Raw genomic sequence first — 27,042 nt, forward strand, 5'->3', positions numbered from 1 at the left:
CAAGCGACATTTTGATATTTTCCGTGTACGGTGTACCTATTGATTGCAATGCCAGACAGAAATATTTATTATACATAGATCGTTGTTTTAAGTATTTATATTCGTTAATATGTATATTCACAACATACACCTTCCCTGTGTGTAGTGAGGCGCGTACGTGGGCAGTTAATATTTGTGTTTATGATTGTTTTTCAGTAAGTGTTAGTTTTCATTGTGTGGACGCGTAGCCCGTAGTGCGGATTGTACGCTCAGGCGTAAATTACAGGCGTCGTTTTTTTATTCGACGGTGGTGTTTTTCAGGCAATGGCAGTGCCTGAACAGTTTTCATTGAGGTGGAATGATTTCCACGCAAATTTGGCGCAGTCTTTTCAAGCTTTACTTGATGGCGAAGATCTAGTAGACGTGACGTTGGCGGCTGGCGGTCAGTACGTCCATGCACATAAACTCATCTTGTCCGTCTGCAGTCCTTACTTCAAGGAACTCTTTAAGGTATGACTCATTATAAATCACCTTTGTTAGTTTCATGTTTTCCTTTAAAGTATATGTATATATATATTTCGAGCAGACATTTTTCATATAAATCAATAAGTACTTGATGGATAATTGGTATGTGAATATTCTATGCATAAGTAAGTTGAAGTACTTGTTAATTTACTCAATGTCTTATCTGTGTGTACATAAATCCAATTAATCACCCTTTGTTATTAACATTTGTAGATTTCAGTGTTTATGTTAATATTACACTATCAATATTAATTAGTTGCCTCCATTGATTTACTATTTACTTGAAATTTCATAACTTTGATCTTTATTGTTAATAACTAATTATTATTCTTACAAGACCTGTAGCTTTATTGAGTCACCTTTCAATAAATATAACATACAGGTTTTACATTTGAAATAACATATTCTCAGTAAATCATACATTTAAATATATTTAACATTTTAATTCATGCATCATATTGCATTTATGAGTCATGACAAAATTATTATTATACTTAATGCAAAAGACTTCAAGTATTTTACATCTGAATATAAAATATTCATCCAGTTGGTTCTATCAAACATAAATCATTAGGAAGAATCAACATTCTAAAAATAAGTATTTAAAAATGGAAATTTATAAACACTTTCATAATGAACAAATATTATAAATAAAATAACAAATCCATGTTATTAAAAAACAGCTTAGCTTACTGTATACAGTAAAAGTTTGTTATGATGGCAATCACACATTCATTATGTAAACACTACACAAGTTTTCAAGTTTGCATAACTTAGAAGGATACATCAAAGGTGTTGCATATGTTTAGGCATGTACATGCTCCTGAAATTTTGGTGCAAACATCTTATCATGTTGTTCGCATCCAAAATTTAATGCAGGGGGATGCAGGCAAATAACAAAGGAACTTTTTGGTTTAACGAAAGCAAAAAAATGATATGATGTTGCTTTATTATACATGCATGAATAATGAAAATATTCCATTATGGAGCTTTTAATGAAATTTTACTAGCACCAAATTTATTTAAAATTGCCAAGACTATTTATTGTCTTACATTATTTATGAAGTAGGGATGAATAAAAAAAAACCTCTATTATTGAATTGTGAGGAAAAATTTTATACACAAGTTACTAACTACTTGAAGTATTATTTAATGAAACAAAAATTATCATTATTGATGTTAAATAATGAGTAGAAATGCTGTTAAACATCAAAATATTGAATGTTTAAAATATTATGAGCATTTTTAATTTTCTAGTCATAAAACTAATAATAAAAATACCATAAGGAATTTTTAAATATGTGATCAAGGTATACTATCAAACTGAATTGCATAAAGTACATGCAATTTTTTTTCTATTCCAATCATAGTATTTCATGACAGTGAGTTAAATTAGATACTTATACCCAATGATATTTTATGTATAGATACGTTATATACTCACAATATATCCAAAAAAAATGCTTCATATGCAGTGTCAGGCACACACAAATACAATTTTCATTTTACTTAATTTATTACATTGACAGACTGTATAAGAGAGATGGCTCTAATAAAATGATATAAACAAAAAAGACAAAGATAGTTTGTCACTTCCGCGCAGGTGTAAGCAAAAGTCATAAGAATTCGCCAATTAAATATAAATAAACAAATAGTTGCCATGGTAATTGGCATAGACTAACGACACAGAAGGTTCAATGTTATAGAATATAGATGTTAGGTTTCCTGCACAAGTAAATAAATGTGACAATTTCATTTACTATTTTATGATTATTATGATGTCGTATTACAATGAAAAAAAAATTTTTTTTTGGAGATATAACTGTATTAAGTATTTATTACTAGCTGTGGTGTTCGTTTTCGGTCATCATCATTTCACCCGATAAACACCCACTGCTGAGCATACTGCATAATCCTCCTTATAGAACTCCATAAGGACCGATCTTACGCTATTCGTTTCAAGGCAGTTCCCGAAACCCGTACAAGGTCATCACTCCAACTTGTAGGATAATTATAATAATAGTGGTGCCTAGATGAAAAAAAAAGGATGAAATAAAAGAAAGGATGAAGTAGTTATAAGCCTTTTTTATCTAAAACACAAATAAAATTTATGTTCAATAGCTATTTACAGAAAAGCAAATAGCATTTTTCGTCAGTAGCGATAATCTTTTCTTTAATGTTTACGTATATTTAGTTAACATCATTTTATTTTTATTTATCATTTTATTATTGCAAACAAACATTTTTGGCATCACGATTTCATTGTATATAATAAATAGCTATATTTGTTAATTATATGCACTGGATGTAAACTGTGGATTTAAATATAAAAATAATCAAGTATTTACCCAAATCGAAATTAATAAAATAACCGTTCTATTTTCAATAATCGTATCTACATGATAATCTTTGAACACAGTGTACGCTAGCTTTGTCACACTAGTGATTGAAGCAATGTTTTATCCCTTTCATTATTTCAATACACGTGTCAAGCAAGTGTCATTCATAAAGAATTGTAAATTGTTATTTTTACTCTTAAACTGTAATAATTTAATATATTTTGCTGTGATATGATATTCCTTTATCTTTTTTTATTTTTTTGCACGAATACGTGCACTTTCTGAACACACAGGAAGGCATTTTCGACAACTTTAATGTACCTATCGGCATATACGCTCACTGGGACCGGTGACAATCTGACTGATTGCATTGGTCCCAAATAGGACCAATTCACGGAATCAGTTTTGGTGCGTTGATGACGTATCTACCTCTTGTTTCTATATATAATATCATTGCTTATACCAGTATTATTAGTCTTAACAAGTTGCAGTCATTAACAATCTCATACAGTTGTTATGTCTCCATAGATACTGCTTTCCGAATCGGTGGTAAATGTTAAAAATATGTATGAACTAGATTTCCGCCCGCGGCTTCGCCCGCGTTTTCAAAGAAAATCTCGCATAGTTCCCGTTCCCGTGGGATTTCCGGGATAAAACCTATCCTATGTGTTATTCCAATTTCCAAGTTACCCTCTATATGTGTGCTAAATTTCATTGTAATCGGATCAGTAGTTTTTACGTGAAAGAGTAACAAACATCCATACAAACTTTCGCATTTATAATACTAGATTTCCGCCCGCGGCTTCGCCCGCGTTTGCAAAGGAAAACCCGCATAGTTCCCGTTCCCGTGGGATTTCCGGGATAAAAACTATCCTATGTGTTAATCCAAGTTACCCTCTATATGTGTGCTAAATTTCATTGTAATCGGTTCAGTAGTTTTTACGTGAAAGAGTAACAAACATCCATACATCCATACATCCATACATCCATACAAACTTTCGCATTTATAATATTAGTAGGATTAGTAGGATGTTTCAAAAGTGCTTCTCGAAGAAGTATAATTGAATAAATAAGTGTTTGAGTTTGAGTTGCTAGCAATACAACCACATAATAAAAACGAATCTAAAATACTTACAACAAGTCATTCTCTTGTGACAAAATTATATACCATGGAATGAAATTGCCTTCATAAGACATAATCACATAGTGCAATACTTCCATAATACAAAGGATAAAATTAACTATTATTTTATACCTACATTTCTAAGGGCTGATTTTTCAATGCTTGGATAAAACTTATCCGTCCAATAAAGTATTACACTATAATATTAAAATGTCACGTAAACTGTCAAATACGGGCAATTAGAATACATTTTTAAAATGGTAGTTTTATACATTATTCAACGAATAAGTTTTATCCAAACATTGAAAAATCGGCCCTTAGTAGCATGAAGGCAGGCTTTGGTGTGATTTTTAATGTAGTATATTAACAATTGCAATCTATATCTTCTGTAACAAATGAGAAACCTTAATTTGATAACAGATTAATCTCTATGAACTATTTATTAAAATGTTGCACAGTCACCTCCAAAGTTCCAACTTTGTGAATTATTCAATTAAATACAGTGCAGTTTTTACTTTAACATGCAAAAATAAATTAGAGACAGGAAAGCCAAGAGTATTCAAGATAGAAATTATATAGCCTAAGATCCGGGTTTACAAAGATATACCCTCATCTGTTAATCAGATGAAACAATTTTTTATAGGCCGATTTTAATGTTATTAATTTATAAAAATCTCTGCTATCATAAGCCTTCCAGTTTCTTAAGTTTTCTAATCCCGGATCTTAGACCAATAACTACAAACGAACTTACATCACACCTCTTTCACAGATGAACCCATGCGAACATCCAATAGTGATTCTCAAGGATGTAGCACACCAGGAGTTGAAGCAACTGCTGCAGTTCATGTACAGGGGGGAGGTGCATGTGCGGCAGCAGGAACTGTCCGGCTTTTTGCATACAGCGGAACTGCTGCAAGTCAAGGGCCTTACTAGTGGCCGAGAGGTATATCTATACTACTAATGTTATAAATGCGAATAAAATGTGAGGATGGATGGAGGTATGTTTGTTGCACCAAAAAACGATTGGATGGTTATGTATACTCAAAAATGTGAAAAGTTTTGTGAAGGTAGATGCATGTTTGTTACTCAATCACGAAATAACTATGGGACGGATTTGGATGATACTTTACAGTAAAATAGACTTACATCAGAATTACACACTACAGAAATACTTTGTCGGCGGTTTTGTACAGCTAGTGATGTTACGAATATTTAAATTAAAATGATATGTAAAGAAATAACTTCAAATAAAAATTGTGCGAATGGAGATGTAATAAATTTGGCACATCTATAGTTTATACAGAGAATGAGTGCATCATTCTAAAATAATGCAGACAAAAAACAACAAATCAATTAAAAAACATTACACACACTACCATGTATTTCACACAGACATGCTTAAAAATACACTTCTTTTTTATGGCTATGGTCGTATTTCTGGGCGACTACTAGCATTTAAAAGATTCTTATTCTTTATTTTTGGAATATAATGTGAAAATCATACAAGTTATGATTTGATACACATGATGCAATTCATAATAAATTTTGATATAGTATTATATATTAATGACTTGCATAATATTTGCATCAAATGTTGCATACCAGGATATTCAGTATTTTTTTTGCCATTTCAATACATTGTTAGGTTCACATGTTAGCATGATATACTTAATATATTCTGTTTCTTGATATGAACAGATTAAGGCTCATAGATAAGCAAAACACAAAGATCACATTGGAATTACTTAATTTTCATTAGACTTAGGGCCGATTTTTCAATGCTTGGATAAAACTTATTCGTCGAATAATCTATAAAACTACCATTTTAAAAACGTATTCTAATTGCCCGTATTTGACAGTTTACGTGACATTTTGATATTATCATGTTATATTATATATTAATACTTTATTGGACGGATAAGTTTTATCCAAGCATTGAAAAATCGGCCCTTTAAGGAACAATTAATCATGACAGCTATTTTCAAGGAAAATTATATGGTTCTGTTCTGTATACTCTTACCATTATTGACAATATAGCCTCTCTAAATTACAGTGTTGTATCCGCTCATACAACTATTACACAGTATATAGGTCTACCAGAATCTGATGGCATATTTATATTTAAGAAATAAAAGATTTTCATGTGGCAACTTATTTGACAACTTTCAAATTGGTTGTCAAATTATTTGTCTTTTTTGCAGTAGATGAATAATTTTTAGGATTTTGTCTAAAAAATCTTAGAAAATGTCGAAAAAGCCGCTGCGATCACAAGCAAGAGGTGTTGTTTATAATGTGTATAGAAAAATATTTGATGAAGAAGGGTCAAACACATCACAATTTTCAATTTTGAAGATTTTATTGGTAAAATGGACTTACCCGTTTTGATACTTTAAATTAAAAAATATAACATGTAGGTAACTATAATATTGTTTGTTGTGGTTTGTTGATTAGAATATAATTTTATGAAAACTTATTACAGGAGTTTCCAATACGGCTATTTGTCAAGTCCAAGCTGTCCAAGTCAATTTTATAATGTGTTTATCTGTTAATACTAACGAAAATAAACATAGTTTTATTTTATTTTTATTTTATTTTATAAAAAAATATTTAGCAGTCTAGTTTTCATCTACATTATCATTATATCGATATTTTCACATGGCATACTGACTTAGATCATTAAGTAATGGATGGAGCACGCTGGCAAATGTTCTAACTAAACTTTCTGCCGGTTTTGGTGCGGGGAGGGTAACTCACACTTTGAAACACTATCACACATTCACAAAAATAATTTGTGTCTTTACAAACTCAAACTATTACAAAATGGACAGACTAGCATGTTTTTGCACACATACATCGATTACACAGAAAAATCTCTATACATATACGTAATAATACAATCGCTCTAAAGGGATGTAACCATATCGATATTACAAAAATAATAATTTTGTTGAAATTAGAAATAACATTAATATTATATTCATAAAAAATACTACACAGGTCATTTGTAACCATTATTATATGCATACGAAAAAACAATAAAACGCCATTTTATTTGTATTTGAATATGTATTTATTCAACACATCACGTATTATATTCAATAAAATAAATATCGGTCCAGAAATTTTTATTATTTCTGTACCGAGGTGTCCATTCTGATTTTCTCCCACAGCATTCAATCCACCTTAGCCTTAAAGCGGGATTTTTTGTAAATCTGAAATAGACGCAATATTCGTACATACATATAAATAAAGTAGCTGCTCCGCGCGGTTTCACCCCCGTGGCTCCACTCCTGTTGGTCGTAGCGTGATGATATATACCTTCCTCGATAAATGGGCTATCTAACACCGAAAGAATTTTTCAAATCGGACCAGTAGTTCCCGAGAATAGCGCGTTCAAACAAACAAACAAACTCTTCAGCTTTATAATATTAGTATAGATTACATAATAGAATAATTACAAGATTAACATTACAAAAAAAACGGCTAAATGCGAGTCGGACTCGCGCACGAAGGGTTCCGTACCATTAAAATGTTCTGCCAGTTAAAAGTAACCGAGCGTAAATTTTAATAAATATATACAAGACTTACAAAATAAACATTATACTCCTTTTTATGCAGTTGTGTAAAATTTTAATATAATAAAGATTAATTCTCATCTCATTTCAAATTATACTTAGAAAAATATTTTTTTATCGACGTTCAAGTTAAAAGCAGTCCGTCACTAAGAAAGTCGTAAAAATTAACGACCTTTTAAGCGACGAGTTTTTAAATTCAACTCTATCACTAAGTTCATAAAGATTAAATTTGAATTTCTCTTCAAGATAGTCTCGCTACATCACTTTATAGTCTCGTGGGGAGTGCGGTTCAATATCGCGTTCTAAATTCAACTTTATCGCTTAGTTCGTAAAGATTAAATTTGTATATTTTCTCTTCAAGATAGTCTCGCTACATCACTTTATAGTCTCGTGGGGAGTGCGGTTCAATATCGCGTTCTAAATTCAACTTTATCGCTTAGTTCATAAAGATTAAATTTGTATATTTTCTTTCCATGATAGTCTCGTGAGGCCGCATCAATGATCGAGTACACACATGACTCGATTATTTGTCTTGATCATATCGCTAAACGATACATCGACGATTATTAGAAATTGCATTTAATTAGAAATGTACGTTAAAAAAATAAAAAAATATACACAAATGAAAGGTTATTCCATCTTTTTTAATATTCGACATGTTTGAATTGCTTCTGCAAGACTTGACAGTGCAAAACGGCATTTTTAGCGGAGCACTCGCAGACGTCCTTTCGATGTTTTACGAATACGCAGAGTGTTCGTAATCGATTACGCAAGTAGTTTTTATGAAAGCATAAGATTTTTCGATTCGAATAATCTTATACCTCGGCAAAAGGGGAAACGCCTGCGTGTGTTATCCATTACTTAATGATCTAAGCATACTGACAATGAATATACAAATATAGGTATATATAAATAATAATATGTATTAACTGTATAAAAGTAAAATGTATATTATATAATATTATGTAAGTATGTACATACATAATATTAAGTGGATATCTCATTATTAAGTACAGTATTGTCCAGTTATGTAATGTGACTAATGATATCGAGGACAAAATAAAAAATACGCAGGATCAAGATCGTTCAGTCCATTTTCCCTAGGGTTGCACACTCAAAATTTTGATTTCCTTAATTGCCATAAGATTCTGGTTTACCTATAATTCTAAACATTGAAAAACACACCTATCATATCTATATTATCAACCAAATCTATCCTTCCTATAATATACTTATTACTTTCAGAAGAGCGAATCACCACCGCCAGCGTCGGAAGACTCATTCACGCCGCGCTCGCAGCCAAACGAACCGACCAGTGACAGCATGCCAGAGTGGGTCCAGCCTGAAGATACACCAACCACTGAAGTACCAGCTGATGTGCCGGCTTTGATACCGAAGGAGGAAGCTACCAGGAGCCCTTTGAAACGGTGAGATCCTTATAAGTTAGTTTTTAAGTGTGATAGGATGCCCAAATGTGTCGAGCCTCAAGTGAAACCAACTACGGAGGTACCAGCTGATGTGCCGGCTTTGGTACCAAAGGACTAGGCTACGAGCAGGTTTTGAAACGGTCTGATCTTTAGGGATTTAGATTACTTGAAGTTTTTTATATAACAAGTTTTCTGCTTGTGTGGTGAAAGGAAGTATACAAGTAAACAAACACACTTGCAGGATAGTAAGAATTATGAAAAGTATTTTTTTTAAGAGTTTTTAAGAGTAGCAAATACCCAATTATATTATGAAAGTTATACGACATGATCAACTTATTACTAACGTACCATGCGTTGTTTATTTGTTTTGTGTTAGCGAAATATATCCTACAATAGGCAATCAATAAATATGTTACTGTATCTTTCGGGTTGTTACGAAGATATTGCAGGGATAAGATTGTCACCTATATTTTAAAATGTGTGGTCTTTTGTCTTTATAGTTTTCGTATTGTATTTATAGTTTACAATAAACCATTTATGAAGCGAATTTATAATGCGCTACAAATACACATACCTGTGTTATTTCCTGTCATACATGATTTAAAAGAAGAAATTCGACTGAAATATATTTCCTTATATCATCTCGTTACTCATATTCACTGCTATATAACAACACTTAGGATATAGGTAGGATCACACTGTTTTTTCACCAGAAGGATACAATTTGTACCCTCAAGATGGAGAATCTAGGTCACTGACAACTGATTCAATCGCTTGAGACATTACGTCATTCGCCATTCATATAAAACAACTTGGTAATAAGTATGGTGAAAAGTTTGTGCGTAAGTTCTTTATTTTATAGAAGAAATTCGGTAGATCGTTAGTGTCTGGTTAGAGCTTACTTACTTTTATGTTATTTAGCGCATATTATTTTTAATTGATTATTTAGTAATTATATGGAAAATGTATTATGCAAAAAAAAAAAAAAACTATAAGTAACATTCAAGTATCCATTTATAACTTCAAAGTATCATCCTATAAAATGCATATTTAACGTGATGCCTAACTACGTCAAAAAACAAATGTAAAACATATTATATCAATGGGCTCGTTTTTAATTTCCTCTTGTTTACGAGAACTTTCACTATACTACCGTATATGTTGATTATTGTACCAAATTGAAACGCGAACATAGTCGTATTCATTTGTATACATGACCACGGTCCACCCCATGCACTATTAGCGAACAATCTTGTTACAGTATATAATGCGTGCAATCAAATCCCTTGATGGACAGTTATGTTTGTTTGTACATGTTTCGAGTGCAATTTGTAAAGGGGAAAATTGAGAGGCTTAAAGGATTGTATTGGTGCATTTTCGTATGACGGATTATGAATTGTTTTGTTTTGAAACTGTCCATTCGATGCGGAGCTTATGTTTTTTGAAGTATTGTTCCATTTCTAAAATTATATGAAGAGGGTTATTTTTCTTTCTCGGTTTGTTTGTTGTGATATAACTGAAACTTAATCGACTGATCTTAAAAATTCGTCATCATGCAATTTTCAATTAAAATACTATATTTACCGAGTAAACTTTTTTATCCCGTGTTAACACGGGATAAGCTGAAAAAATATATTGTGTTAAAAGAGAAACAGATATTAATTATTACTTTAAGTTCAATTTATAAATGATAAATTTGAATTTACTTTCGCCCGCAACTTCGCTGGTGTTCGTAAAAAAAAATTGGAAGAGTTTTTTGAAGAAGTATGACAATCACGCACATTAGAATTTATTTATAAAATATTTAATTTTAAATAGATTAATGAAGAACACGCCGAACAAGACCACGACGAACACGAAGAAGAAGCTGCGGCCGGTGAACAACGATAGCCCGTCGCACGCAGAAAACAGCGAGTATGGATCCGAAGGCGCATTTAGTGACGGTGCCGGGTGAGTTTGGGCCTTATGTCTAGAGCAATTAGAGCTAGAATCGAACGCACTTGAGCACCTTTTAGTTACGTTTGTATAGTATCGTTTTTTTTGTGGATCGTCTTTGTAATATATATTTTATAGGATGCTGGAGTTCTTATTACAAAGAAAATGAACAGCTGAATGGTGGGGTTGTAAGTCAAAAAAGTACTTGCCTCATACCATGATGTCTTGAAGCAGTATTATTTCCAGTGTGGAAAAATGACAGCACTAATATAGGTCGTGTAGAGCCGTCACTTTGTCACACTGGAATAATACTGCTATAAGACATTTGCATCATGGTAACTCCATGATTACCATTCCTTCTACTACCTATTTAAACTTTAAATTTTGTTATTCTAAAATTTACACTTAAATTACTTTTTTTGTCAATATCACAAAGACGATCTGTAGTTCTAATAACAATTGGTTGCTCTCACATGCGCCTGCGCAATTAGTGTTTATTTTTTATTTTATTTCTTTTTATTTTATCATAAAACATTTCAGCGAACCCCTGATTGACTTCGACAGCGACATGTTTCATAATATCTTGGTTGTCCCCGACTCGGCTAAGGAAACTGGTATGTATTGTAATTAGATAGCAAGTCGGGGCAAAATTGTCAGCGTAAAGAAATGTTTCTATTCTTCACTTCTTTTTTTATACAATTGAAGTTTTAATTTTTAGATTTTTTGATTGATTTTGTTTTAACTATATTAATAAATACAACGTAATTAATTTATTTTAGTTAAATCCAAGATACTGTCACTATCAAATTATTGAATTTTTTATTATCAATTCTTTATTATCAAATTCTTAACGTTTTACCGCCTTACCATCATAACTTAGCAAACATTTTCAAGAGCATACGGATACCTTTATACAATACAATAAAGCCACGCTGACAATTTCGCCCCACCCGTCGAAACCAACACAACTAACTCCAACTACGTCACTACACTACAAAAAAAAAAAGGTTGGAACTGCAAAACGGGCGGCGTCAAGTGTCCATCATGCCACCGGTTCTTCGCGAACCGCTACAACCTGAAAGTGCACATACGCGACAAGCACGACACGCGCGAGGGCACGCTCCAGTGCGAGATATGCCAGAAGCGCATGCGCAACCCGTCCTGCCTGCGAGTGCACATGTACCACCATCGCAAGCAAGCGGCCTACTTGGCGCAGCTGAGCGCGCAAGGCGATCAGATGCACGTGTGAGTTGGGGGGTTATATGGAGGGGGGGCTTTGGTGTGACGAAATATTTGGATACTTAAATAAATAATAAATAAATAAATATTATAGGACATTATTACACAAATCGACCTAGTCCCACAGTAAGCTCAATTAAGGCTTGTGTTGTGTCTACTAGGCGACGATAAATATAATATTTAATAAATACATATATATAGATAATAACACCCAGACCCAAGAACAAAATATAATTGAGTTCATCACACAAATATTTGCCCTGACCGGGAATCGAACCCGGGACCGTCGGCTCAGTAGGCAGACTTGAATTTATCTTTTCGAAAAACATGTGAAAATTGAAGAATGAATAAAATTTGAGTTGTAGAATTTAAAAAGACGTGTGGCACTCGGGGACTGCCGCGGTAAAGCTATTGCATGCTATGCCTTCAATCCACACCTCCGCGTCCGTCGGAGTGGGGAGCGTGAGGTTTTTTCGTTACGGAATTTCTGGAATCGGTCCCCGCGCTCAAGGCCCGCAATAGAAGCTATGCAATAACTTAAAAATGTGGGATAAGTTTTGTGGGAAATTTAAAAAACAGCGGGAGATTTCTTGGGGTGAATTTAGTATACGGTATGATTTATTTAAATTCACCCATTTAAATGGTTGCTATCAATTTCCGTGAATAATAAATAAATATTTAGTGAATAAACAAAATAAAATTACTTAATTGCAAATTGCGATAAATCTTATTTTTATTCACACTAAAGTTCCGATAAAATTATTGTATCGTAGTGAAATAAGAAAAAGTCTATATACAAATGGTACCTATAAAAATAGATGTCCAATTTCGTCACACCAAATGTCACAAATAATTACAATGGTTCTTAAGATCACAAAATATTATTCGATAACATACTTTATTATATAAGTCATGAGAGCCATTGTATCATGTTCATCATATAGCTTGCTTGTTGTTTATTATTTCATCGAAGTTTTATTCATAATTTATTTTTAGTATTTTTATGCACCTTGAGCTATATTTAGAATGTATTTTTTCTTATGCTAAATTTATCGACGAACATATCTACAAATAATTAAATATCAGCATTTACCAATTTCTAACTATGATAAAAGTTAAATTCCCATGTGCAGGATTCGAACCTACGTACCTTTTTATGCATGCCCAAAACAATTTATAATACCGATGACCAACGAAATAAAAATACTATCTATTTATACTTATGCAAATAACTAAATATAATATTCCTACGAAATTTCATATTTTCAAATAAATAAACGAGATGATTTCAACAAATTTTCGCCAAATCTCATACAATATAATATCTCACTGGCAAGCAATAGACGGTTGACCCAACAAAAATTTTTTAGACGTTTAAAAAAATAATACAGAAAATATTACCTTGGGTATTTCCAAATACAGTGTAAACTCTATATAACGACACTCCATTTAACGTCAACCTCCGTATAACGTCAAGATTTCTCGACTTTGGTTGGTTTATATTGTTGTCTATACAATAATACACTCCATATAGCATCACGCTCACTCTAATTAACGACCACAATAAGACATTAACACTAGGAACTAGGACTAGGAAGTACTGACTAAGTTGCCGAAATCAATGAAAATGTAGTTGTGTACATTCTTTTTTACTGACATACCGAAGATTCTCAGAAATGCAGTCGTAGAAAAATAAAGAAAAAATTCTGCATGCCGAAGAAGATGGACGATCTGCCAAAAAATTGAAGAAACCTCAATATGAAGACCTTGATCAAGCGATGATAACATGGTTTCGTAGGCAATGTCAAAATAATATTCCTGTCTCGGGACCAATCATGCAATTTTCCCTTTCTCTCCATTTAACGACCACTCTCTATAACGTCGAAAAATGCACGGTCCCTTATGTGACGTTATATAGAGTTTACACTGTACATACAAATTTCGGAGATTTTATCAAAACTTCTAAAACCCTTGGTAGGAGTACCTTAAATAATACCTCCTTATATAAACTAGTTATTAAAAATTATTTATTTATCTTAAACCACGTAATCTACACTGTATATCATTCTAAAAATAAAATATTTTATTGTTTGTTTGTATTGCATAAACTCCTAAATTACTGGACCGATTTAAAAATTCTATCGCCATTAGAAATATATATTCCTGAGTGACAGAGGATATGTTTATTTTTTTTCCCTGTATGTATATTATTTATTTTTTATTATTTTAATCCCTGGAACAATTCTAGCGTTCACAACATGGTTGGCAACAAGTGGCGTCCGGACAATCTTAACGACTATCGAGATATTGATAAGTGAGTTTTATTTATTTATGTTTTCCGCACCTCTTATATTTATTTTAACCTTTCTATAAAACAATACTGTCCTTCTGTATATCTTTTTACTGTGTTACGGGTAACTTTACTAAACATCTCTATGCCTATCTATGAACCTATACTGTTCATTATGCCTTTGACCATCAATCTTTGACCATTCAATCATTCAATGTGCCTATACCTTTGTAGCTCCTTTTAACTATTGTGTATTTTATAAAACATAGTACATACTGTTCACTTTTGAATTTTGTACCTCAATGTACATTGTACATATTGTATTGTATCATGCGTCTTTTACCCGTCTACTAAATTATGTATTCAATATCCAGCAATGCGATTTCATATATTTTAAATTGATATTTGCCAGACAGCAGACATGATGTTTATATATAAGCTTGTATACAATTAGGGTCGCAAAATTTCCTGTCTGTTGAACTGATTGATTTTACAGGGGACTGTTCATATCCGACCCTAGCCCTTAGGCGTCCCATTAATATTGATACCTACAAATTGGACATAATTGAATGCTCAAGCGTGTTGTGCGAATGTTTTGCGAATGATACTTGTATTTGTTATGAATATTATGTTCAAAGTGAAATGCTTTGGGGTGGTGTTAATTTTTGATGTCTGATGTTTCACTGATCGTTTAGATCGATTGTTTGTTTAGTACTCGCTAACCAGTAAACTATTGAACAGATTTTATGATTTATGTTCGTTTAGTATGTACTCTCTCACGCGTAAACTACTGAACGGTTTTTGATGATACTTGGCTAAATTTGTAAAGCTGGTATTGAAAGCGCGAGTGAAACCGCGTGGCACTGCTAGTATATTTGGCAAACTTATATAATATGTATTATTTATGCTAAAATACACTTCAGAATGTATTATTTATGCTAAAAGAATCTCAGTCTGTTTGTAGATTTATCTATTTTTCACTGATATACAAATGGAAAAATGTCAATTTTTTTAAATATCAAAATAAGTGAGATCTTAAAGATATTCTAGATTTAACTATCATAAGATATGCAGCAGCGTATTAAAATGATTGCGAATTTATTGAATATTTCTCGCTCAGCGATGGCTCATAATCTCTCATTTCCCTTTATAAAAGGGTGTAGGTGCAGGTGTAGATTACTGGATTTGCTTGCGATGTTCTTTATTAAATTTTTTACTTAGAGAGGATATTGTCTACCGTTTAAAGAGCTTTAAATTATCTAAAGATCGTATTCATAGATTTAAAACTTACCCCGTAGGTAATGTTTTGTATTTTTATTACAAGAATAAATATACTAACTCTGCGTTATCACTACATAGTATAAAACAAAGTCGCTTTCTCTGTCCCTATGTCCCTATGTATGCTTAAATCTTGAAATCTCCGCAACAGATTTAAATGCGTTGTTTTTAATAGATAGAGTGGTGCTTGAGGAAGGTTTTAGTATATAATTTGTTAAGTTTTGCGGGCTAAGCCGCGCGCGGAAAGCTAGTTAACATGATATGTCTTAAAATCAATCCTTTTTGGGTATGTATTTGTTTCTTTGTTTTATTTCATCGGTCATGAAAATTTAATATACAATAGAAAAAAAAAATCGATCACGGATAGGGATTCGAATTTCGAACCCGCATCTTTTGCCTAAAAAATTCTCATTTGAATGTTACTTATAAAAACCAAAAAATATTAAATTCATCTCTCATTTTATACCCGTACATAAAATCATAACATGCAACGCTAAAGCTCAGTCAAAATACAGGGGAGAGATCAAATTAACAAAGTCCATAGCGTCGGCTTAAAATTCAATTTCGAGTGCATTAATGATCCGATCCCCCGTAGCCAAAGGGTATTCGCGAAGCATAACAGACAACGGACTAAAACCTGAAACTCAATTATAATAGCGACACCGTTGCTAGGCAACCCCCCTGTAACGAAGCGCAGTACCTAAATGTACGCAGAATACACAGACATGTCACGTGTGTGTATATTATTAACGGTTATTGATCTGCGCGCGATGTTGCGTCAGCGAGATGCCTAGCATCCGAAATCTAGACCCGGTTTTTTTTTAATTCCGCCAATTTCGACCTTTAACGCGCTGCGAATATAGACGTTTACTGCGTGCACAATCAGACGAGATGCATTATTGATCCGCGCAGTTGATATGCGCTCCCGGCTTACCTGTTTAGTCCATAGTTTGTGAGTCACGTGGGTGGTTCTAAACTTGTGTCTAATTTTAAACCTGTGTACACGGTCGGCGGAAGAATGTTGGCTGAAATAAACGACGTTCAGATTCTCTATGCGTGCGTATACTGTATTTATTTCGTACTTTGATATTATGCCGTTGCGGCGTCCGTAATTAGATTAAGTTCACGTTGGGCGAGCAAGCGGGTTTGTTTCCGCTTTCCGCTGTCCGATATGCCTTCAGATTGAATCATGCATGTACAGGCTTTTAGCATATTACGATATTTATACGAATAGAGTCCGTAGTCAGTTACATTGTGTCTAAATTTAGTTACAGTTCAACAAGTCTAACACTTTTTATTTATTGAGGAAAATCTGCTAAAAAACTACCAAACAACGTGTTTTTAAATGACGAATCGGTATTTATAAACTAAGATATTTATTAGTACCAACATTGAGAAATTCTCTTTCGTAATATTGTTTGTTAGAAAGCTTACAAATCGCTCAGTTCTCGCGTGACTATAGCCCTATGTAATCATTGGGTTATTGCTTCTAAACCTGTTGATTTTAAACTTTGTTGTTCACTTTCCTGTTTTATTTTGTGTCAATGGCCTCGCGTATCAAAACAACAATATTTTTGTTTTTCGCAACTCACTGAAAACGGGTTTTGAACTTATTACTAACAGATATAATATCTTTTTTATATTAACTAAATGCTCGCCATATTTCCGCCCGGTTTTTGACTTGTTTGTCAAAATTTTAACAGTTCTTGTAACCCAAACAGATAAAAATCTAGAGAACAAAATTTTATTAAAATCCGTTCAGCCGTTTTTGAGTTATAAGTGATATAACTTAAATTATTTAAAGAGATGTCGAATCATATTTATTTGTTTTTAGGTAAAACTACCAGTTAATTTCGCTAATAGAAAATTGGCAATTTCATAATATGTGGCAATGGAGAATGTTCACTAATTTTGATTATTAGCACTCCATATTCTCTGTCAAAAATAAATAATACTAGTGAAAAAATTACTTCGATACGTCAATTAGTTTCCGATTTAGAAGTAAAAGAAGTTGTAAACGCCCGGTGATGGTGTGACGTCACACTACAACACGCTCAATCTGGCTCACTCAGTCCGCTAGCGATCGCGCGCCTGTGCCGTCGAAATTATAATTAAATACTTTTAAAAATGTCCAATCCAAATACCAGAAAATCATGTGTTGTTCCTAAATGTAAAAATACAACTACCAATTCGCCGGATAAGTTGTTTTTTATAGTTGCAAAGGACGTAAGCTACATACATACATATTATAATATTTTGAGAACATTGCAGCTGTTTTGCGTTATCCTTTGTTTTCTATACAAGTTTTAATATACAGTTTATATTTACTTGTATATATATTGTTTTGTTTTTATTTACTTGTATACTAGACTGTGCTTCTGCTCTGCTCGTATGGGCTAAGTATAGGTAGATGGCTAGTAAGATTTTTTCTTGTTTTAAGTTGAGAATGATATGGAGAACTATACTAAAATATAAGTTGGTCGGGGGAAGAATTAAACAAAAACAGGGTATATATATTTATATATATTAAGTACTTATTATTATCGCAGATAAAACCAAAACTAAAAGTAATTACACAAAATGCTCTGACAAATATCTTGCAAATGTTTTAATATAATTGTTTATGAAAAAAAAATCTTAATGAGTATTACCATGTCAAGTAGAAAACGTAAAAGGGTGAAAATTAGAGCTAACTTGGTGATTTTTTTTTATCGAGTAAATTTTAATATTTTATGTTTTTGATTAAACAGAATCGTTGAACATATCATCTAGTTTGATATATATTTTATTTTTTAGATTTGGTCTTGAATATTACACGTATCATCCAATAGAAGATTGGTAATTTTGCTTTATACACACCGCGCGGGGACGCGGCCGCGCGGTGCGTTGTGACGTGACGTCACAAGCGGTCACGTGACTATTAGCGGGACTCGATATTTTTCGAAACTTTGAATGCGTATAAAATCAAAACTACTTGGTATTTTTGACTACGACAAAAACTAGTGTATTTGTATACATACAGGCTTTACTGAGACACAATTTCAAGGGATTTGGCATACCTAGTAACATTCTTCATTGTGCAGCGAATTGTTGAGATATTGTAAATAATTGCGCAAGCGAATACAATTTATTTAAACCTATTACATTTTTATGGAAATTAAGCTTACGTACACAACCTATACATTACGAAACAATTTTCTTTAAAAATAAATAAACATCCTGATATAAAACTATGCGTTCCCAAATACATAAAATTTAAAATATAATGATACTGAACAATGAACAACAATATTTGTCACAAAATGAAGGTGTTATAAAACCTTATTCACGCCGTTCTTTATATCAAAGATCGATATGTCTAGTTCTATTTATAACATTTCTAACAACTCTATTCAGTGATATTAATAGCGATAGCTATCTAGAAAAATATGATACAATAAAGCCATGAACGCGAGCGAATGTAATACGCCATTTTATTTTCTTGTAACAATGCAATTTCAATCTACAAGTCCATAATTATATGCGACATTTACATCTAACTCTGTTTTATCTATTTATTAATAATAAATATTCTTTCTTTATTTTATATAAACACATACAAATAGCATTAGAGAGGAAGATATTTAGATATCTCTTTCATGTGCTCTATTTCTCTTTTTATGTACAGTAAACTATATTATTATGTACTAACAACAACCTATACCTTACTCTGTTATCCTATAACTAAACAAAACTCACGGAATACAGTACTAATATACATCTTTCTATGTGCAATTAAGGATATTTATTATTACTAATTAACATTATATCTTGCTCTAATCCCCTTAAAAAACGTTCCAAAACACAGTACTAATTACCCACTGCACATTTCAGCTACACGGCAACTACAACCGCGGCAGAAGGGGCCCAGTTCCCGCCCGCAGAAGCCACCGAACAAGCGGAGCCGAAGAACGAAGCTAGCGCGGAGACCGTATGATCCAAACCCCGCCGGCCGAGACACAACGACGATCTTATCGACCCCATTGAACTAGCCCGATTGTTTACTCAACAGTGCACTTGGAAGAATATGGTATTCTCCTTCAAGTAATTTTCGACCCCCAAATGTATGAAAAAAAAAAAAAAATCATCTCCTTTTCACGAAAAATTGATATTTTCCGACTCGTCTTGACGCTTTGCCACTTCTGAACTTGTCAAATCTTGCTATAGTCATATATTACTCGTTTAAATGAGGTTGTCGTGTATCTTGGTGCAGCGCTATGACTTCTATAAGGAATGTGACTTTGCTCCTCTCCTGTGAATACTCTTATTTTATCTTTCTCATCGAATTATTACGAATTTAACTGCCTGTGTTATATATCGGTTAGCGGTATGCTCAGTTATTTACGAATCTCTATGCTGGATATTTTATTCTATGGTTCTAAGTCTTATAGATGGTTCTAAGTCTTATAGTGCTTTGTAACGAAGTATTGGCTTGATTATGCTCAATTATACTCTTACCATAATGAGATGACAAGATTTTAGATTTTAATTGGTAACATTTATTTATACATCGATTCAATTGTCAATTTAATAATTATACTAGTCGTCTTGTTAACTTTAACGTATTGCAAGTCAGTACAAGGGATTTTTATTTTTATTATTGAATCCTGTGTTGAATCAATTATGATTGTTTTAATATTTTCTTAAATCTATTCGTATGCGAATCAAATGCAAAAGTAATTTTAAAGATAACATTCGATTTTCGATTTATACAATGAATAAATTAAAAATAAAAGTTCAAAATGAAAGGTTCAAAAATAATATTAAGGGTAACGCGGAAAGGCTGTTTTTTGAAATGAATAAGTAAGTTTTTGCATCTGCATCTCCTCTGTATTTTGTCTATTGTAGATATTTTATAATCTATGAGAAATACGCTCTCTTTATAATTTTGCACAATTGATTGAAGATTTTCTCTATAACTGTAAAGAAGTTTCGAGACATCTTATGTGGATAGAAGAAATTGTTTTTTTTTTAAAGTATATATATAAACTATATTTATTATACCACAAGTTTTTATTATCACTTCAATTAATAAATTGACGTCACAGCTAACACTTATTTTACGACAGAAGTTCATTATTATTTCACCATAAAGTTGCCATTTACATTATTTTTAAATAAAATAACTTTCGTCTCGAGACCTCTTTACATTTGCTGAATTATTCTTGCTAATTGATTTATAAATATCTGTATAATATATTAATACCCCTAAAGTTTACAATTTCGGTCGTTGACTTCTGCTTGAAAGACGGTTAACTTTTGTGGTAAGGTTTTAAATAGACAACGACACTATTCTAAAAAAACCTCGATTTAAACTACGATTACATTTTTCCGCCTATTCGTAACGAATTACATTTTATACCACTTTTCCTCACTATTGAATATTTTTGATATTTTTTATACTTATGTGATAGATGCGACCTTACCAGAGAAGTTCAATGTTTAATACATATAGCTATAAACATTTTACTGTCTATCTGACCACAAGTCAACGTATTATACAATTAGTTTTTGGTAAAGCCAGTAATTATGTAGAATGTAATAATATAGAAAGTATTTCAACCATTTTAATACATACACTTCACGCTTATCTTTTCATCCATGCATCAATCATTATTGAGAATTTATGTTTTTTTTTAATATTTTTATATTTACGGTCATATTTGTTTACCAAAGGCACTGTTGAGTAATGTTATTTTTTTTTCAATATACATTCCACCACATAAGTTCCAAAGACTGATTTGAACAAAAGTAATATAGAATATATACTTATCAGTTTTATTTTATATATATTATATGTATATACAGGATGTATCGTATGTTAGTGACTTACTTAGTTTTAACCATGGTCTGTACACGGAATACCATTTAATTTTAAGTAATTATCCTGTATATGACGAATTTTATTATGTAACGTGAAACATTGTATCGGCTCTCTGTTATTGTATATGTATATTTATCACACAAGGTTTGCTATTATATTGAACTACAAGAGATTTTATTGATGACTAAAGTACAATTTTTTGACAGGGCAGCTTTTAAACTTAGGTTAATCAAAGATGCCATTCAGTGTACAAAATATATATTCAGTTGTGTCGAAATTCGATTATGCTAAAACGTAGTTGAGGGCAGACAAAGCATAACCTCACAGTACAAAATATTATATTGTGTATAATATTCATTTTATAAACGTATGCTTTACTTAGTTTTAATTTTACTTTAGGATCACATAGTTTTCGATATGACAATCTTTTACGTACAATTAATTATTATTTAGTCCGTGGATGTATACATTTTTTTATATTTTATTATATGTAATAAGAACAAATCACGATTGATAGGTAAGGAAAATTAATATGTACCTCATAAACGACTGTTAAGTTATATTTTTTTAACATTTCGATCATTTACCGCGTTTTTATTACAAAAAAATTACAAGTAAGTTATGATTAGCGATTTTATCAGATACATTCCATTATTTTATTTTATATGAATACATTGAAATTGCCATTTTATTTGAGTACAATTTTACACGGTCTGGTATAGTTTTCTCGGTGTATATTTCAAGTTATACTTTACCACGACTCGAAGCTTTAATTTCTAAATCATCCCATCGTTATCAAGTCGACAAATCGAATATTCGAGACGTTAGATCTATTGTTTGAGGTGAATCGGTTAGAGGTAGCTAGACTCGAGTCGTTATACAATCGAATCATCTCCTTGGTGTCTATTTTACTGTACAAGCGAGATAGCGTGCTATATACTGCCCTTGTGCGAACGAGACAACGATATTGGAGCCAATTTCTGATTCGATTAAATAACGACTCGGGTTATAAACGATGCGGATATCGAAACCCTACGTCTGTCGTCACGACACATGCCGTCCTTCTCTCACCTCACAAATAAGTTAAAGCTTTCTGACATTGCCGCCTTTATTTAGGTCTACTTTCTTTATGAATAAAAAAATCGAAGAGCTCAATGAAGATGTTGTGACTGTCTTAAGTACTTTTAATTCACTCCGGCGCCGTGAAGGGAACGGTCACGAATTATATGTACAGCGGAGTTTTAATGTTAGTGTAACTAAATCGATGTAGTATGCGTTCGATTTTTTAATTTTTTTTATTCAAAATTTTATATATTTTATAAAGGTTTGGGTATTTCTAACCATTAATTATAAGGGGTATAAGAACTAACATGTTTTTTTTTCAAGATTAAAAAAAAATTATATCTCTATACATTCCAGTAGTTGTAAGATCTGCATAATCAACCTGATACGGTATAAGTAAGTTTTAACATTATATTTATAGAGTACTCTTAGAGTAAGTTGTCATTTTATTATATTTTTTGGATCTGTAATCCAATGAGATTGTTATGTAAGCAACATTCCATACTTTGGTAGCTGTATTATAGTTTTAGCATTTATGAATGTTTTTTACCAAATTTTTTATATACCAATGCTGTTTACTTTAATGTGTGGATGTGTGGAGTGTTTAGCGTCGAGAACAAATCTTACTGGAATTGACATAGGTATTTGTGGGTAAATCATCAGTTAATGTTAAAAATTCAATAGTGTGATTCCACTTCTGTGTGACATAAAATAAGAATCAACGGTAAAAAATATTTTGGTAACCACTTGCAGGCAAGTTAATAAATTTAATGTCTGTTTAATGAAATGGACATAAATTATTTGTCTCGTAAAACATTCTCGTAACAATTTTCTTGGAAAATATTAAAATTCAGTTTACATAGAGAGATTTTATTTTTTTTGTTTATTTACATAGAGAGATAAGTAATAAAAGTATTGAAAAGTGTAGATTTGTTCTCGATTCTTCTAAAATCACTCCGCATCGCACTCGGGTCTCCGGGACAAGCTCAGTTAGCAACTGTGTGTCAATAGTTTAAGATTTTGTGTGTTTAAATACTCAACGCGTCTATATGGATGCACTCGAAATGATGCGGTCATTGTTCATTTGATAAAGTCAATTTTATATCGTTTTATTACAATAATATAAAGATTTTTCAAATGTGAAACGTATTGTAGATTTTTTTATAGCTGACTTTGGGTAGTGTTAAAAATGGGTGTTAGATTTAGGGCTTAAAAGAACCCCCTAATTCAGTATAAATTGACAAATAAATCTCTTGTAACATACCACAGTATTATAAGCATAATATATAATTTAATGTTTTAAAGTAGTTTGAGAATAATTTTAAGAAACGTTTATGGATCGTAATATGTAGAGTATAACTACATAGAATAAATAGCGCCTCCCAATTTCCATACATTTTCAAATAAAAATGTAACTCTTGCTTCGCCCAAAGTCAGCCATCTATTATTTATACAGTATAACCAAATATTTAGGTTGTATTATAGTACCCGGATAGACGGTTCTTTACGAGGACAATTTTATAATTGTTATTTAATTTTCGAAAACATTTTAACGTAGTGCTCAAATATTTTGCTCGTCTATACGTATATATAGCTGGTCTTAATCCATGACAAATTAGAGTAATCTCATAGTAAGTAAGTTTGAGATACTTCGGTACATGTATGTTTGTTGTACAATTAAATTCTTGGTGTTTATTACGAAGTATCTCTTATATGGTGAAATCACGAATATGGGTTCCCATGCTGGGTACACACTAACGCGTCATTCTCTGTAAGTCTCGTGCATTAGATACCTTGTACGACCACATGTTGATACTTTTTAATCCCATGCTGGTCCTTTTTAATCGGTAGATCAAATGTGCGGGCCCTACATCGAATTCTCCCTTGATTATCGTATAGTGTGTAAGTAGCATTATTGAGAGACACAGTCGAATAAGCGTTGGAGCGCAATGTCGAAGTTTAAACTACCATCATATTGAAATATGAATCGCTTAAAAAAGAAATATAGTATCAAGTATAAAAATCGCGTGAATTGGCCGTGATCGATGCCATTTAGGACATCCTAAAAATACGTATTTAAAGAAACGAATTGCATTTTCTGCACGGAAATTCCTTGCACACGTACAAATTTGCACATGCATTTAAAACTTGTATTCGTGGTTTCGCCCAATAATCAATATAACTATATAATCGATGTCTGTCAATTTCCCTGTCGCCATAATATAATGTGTATAAGTCTATGCTAGTATAGTATTTCTGTGTATTTCATCATTAGTATCGATTAGAACATACAATGTAACTTTTCAGGGTTATTTGATGCTTCTACAGTGATTTGTTTGTGTATAATTTGCTCTTCTAAAATTTAATTTTAGATGGCTATAACTATGCACTGTCCTTTGATAATTTCCATAGTCGATTCTTGTGTATGTGTGTGTAAGTGGGAGAAATATAATATAAAAACCATAATCGTCGGGGTGCTAGAAATTTTTGACAAAAAAGTATTTATTTTTCTTTAAAATAAGTAACATTTCATTAGATTCTTGCTTAAGTGTTTACGAAAAACTTGGAAGTGCTTTATTTTGGTGGTATTCAGTAAATTATTTGATTCGCCCCATTTGGATACACATGTGCAAGGATTTTTAATAGAATTGTGATGTGATGATAGGGCATAAAAACATATGTTCGAAATCCACGAAAAATATGAACGAGACATTTCTATTACGCATGATTACAATGTCATATCATCACCCTCTTCTTCGAGTAATTGGCCAGTATTGTTCAAGAATAGGACATTAAAAGAGGTGATATTATTCGTCCCAAGAGATAGAATCTCTGTTAATAAAAGGCTGCTATTGTGTCAAACGTTAGAATGGTATCAGTAAACAGGTGTAGGATAAATTCTCGGGTCCAGTTAGGTGTGATACATCCTGGATGCTATCGGGTAGGAAGTGATAAATTCGAAATATTATGATGCATTAGGCCCAAGGCAAGCTTAAATAAGATGGACGCACGGTAAAGGAGAAAGATCGCAGGGTTTGTCGGTTTTTGACATGATTTGGACTTGTTTTGGTCATTTAATTTTATGTAGAGTGGGTATTTCAACTTGCTCTGCGTGTGTGCTCTATAAATTGTGTTTTGTAAGGACTAGGATCAGATAGTTTACTTGGATCGTAACATCAGAAAACGTATTGAAAATAATGTGCTTCTTTGAATGGTATTTTAAATAATTTGCATGTAGGACCGATTGAATATAAATGTTTAGAATCAGATAAAAAAAAACAGAAAAATATGCACACGTATAAATAAGTTGAAACACCTATATATAGTATTTGCCTTAGGTTCCCTAAAATTATGTTCTTTCAAATTTGTATTTTCGAAATTCTGACAACGAATGTTTTGCATTTTGATTTTTATAATGCTCTCTACATTGTGATGATTATTTTAAACGATTTTTTGTATTTTTTTACGAACAATTTTATGGATTCGGATTGTTTATGGACGATACAGCCGACACTAAAATGGCGACACAAAACGTTCTCGCTGCGCGGGAAATGGTTACAATTACATTCCAATTTTATGTGTGTCTCTAACGATATTTTATTTAATTATGTTCTCAAATAATTCTCATTGTACTCTTGATTATACTCAAAAATTGGTTTTAATATTTTTTACATTAGCTTTACTTAAAACAATAAATTATAAATTTGTAAAGTTGTTTTTATTTATGTGATGGTGTGAACGCATTATTGTTATTTTTGAAAAATAACTATATGCTGGATAGTAGATGCTTTTGATAAAAGAATCTATGAACAGATAATACTTTTATCTAAAGCATGAGTACAGTGTCTTCTTTATTTTCCTTTAATTCACTATACTCATTCTAGATATTACTGCAACAATTTGTATTTAATAAAATATCAAAATGTGTTCTTTATTTGTAGATAGAACCTATAAGGCAAAAGTCTTGCTTGCATGCATCCCCGTTATGGGGTAACTTTGATTCCTCATACCGCTCAAGAAAAAATTGTCTGTTACAATAAACATTCATGGTATACGTTTGTTTAAATAGTCGTATTTTTGTATGATCAGTATTAAATGCAGAAGTAAGAATTTAGATATTTTAGCATGTTATCTTTTCGGTTCAGGATTCAATATGACCTAAGAAAATTATAATAGACATTTTGAGTTTCTCATCTTTTTGAAACATAGGAAACGGAACAAGTGCAATCTATTTAAATTTTCAAGTTTTAATATTTTGGCAGTAACTACTATAATATTGATCTATTTTTGAAGATTTTTGTACTATTGCTACCTTAAAATGTTTCTGTAAATGTCAATTTTGTTATACGCAATTTGAACATTGAGATTCAAAAAATCTCAACATCAGGTAACTTGAATCACATCAGG

The 27,042-nt window shown here is 32.0% G+C and overlaps 1 protein-coding gene across 1 annotated transcript; it reads left to right on the plus strand.

Annotated features, from left to right (window-relative positions):
- LOC149491477 (uncharacterized) lies at positions 1-26,346 on the plus strand. Its single transcript, XM_089698069.1, has 9 exons — positions 1-194; positions 301-489; positions 4,736-4,909; positions 8,787-8,968; positions 10,787-10,918; positions 11,444-11,517; positions 11,911-12,148; positions 14,391-14,456; positions 19,584-26,346. Exons 2-9 carry the CDS (start codon positions 304-306, stop codon positions 19,684-19,686), a joined length of 1,155 nt encoding a protein of 384 aa, XP_089554195.1. The 5' UTR covers positions 1-194; positions 301-303; the 3' UTR covers positions 19,687-26,346.
- The last annotated feature ends 696 nt before the right edge of the window (positions 26,347-27,042 follow it).

The sequence above is a fragment of the Colias philodice genome, chromosome 1 (assembly GCF_061535455.1).
Source record: "Colias philodice isolate Cphi_HAF_F1 chromosome 1, ilColPhil1 Martin Lab GWU primary, whole genome shotgun sequence".
NCBI classification, from domain to species: Eukaryota; Metazoa; Arthropoda; class Insecta; order Lepidoptera; family Pieridae; genus Colias; species Colias philodice.

What these genes read in the sequence shown, in the direction of transcription:
- LOC149491477 (XM_089698069.1), top strand. Translation starts at nt 304, where the DNA reads ATGGCAGTGCCTGAACAGTTTTCATTGAGGTGGAATGATTTCCACGCA. An exon ending in ACCAGGAGCCCTTTGAAACG is followed by an intron (nt 8,969 to 10,786) that starts GTGAGATCCTTA and finishes AATTTTAAATAG; the next exon opens with ATTAATGAAGAACACGCCGA. An exon ending in GCATTTAGTGACGGTGCCGG is followed by an intron (nt 10,919 to 11,443) that starts GTGAGTTTGGGC and finishes AAAACATTTCAG; the next exon opens with CGAACCCCTGATTGACTTCG.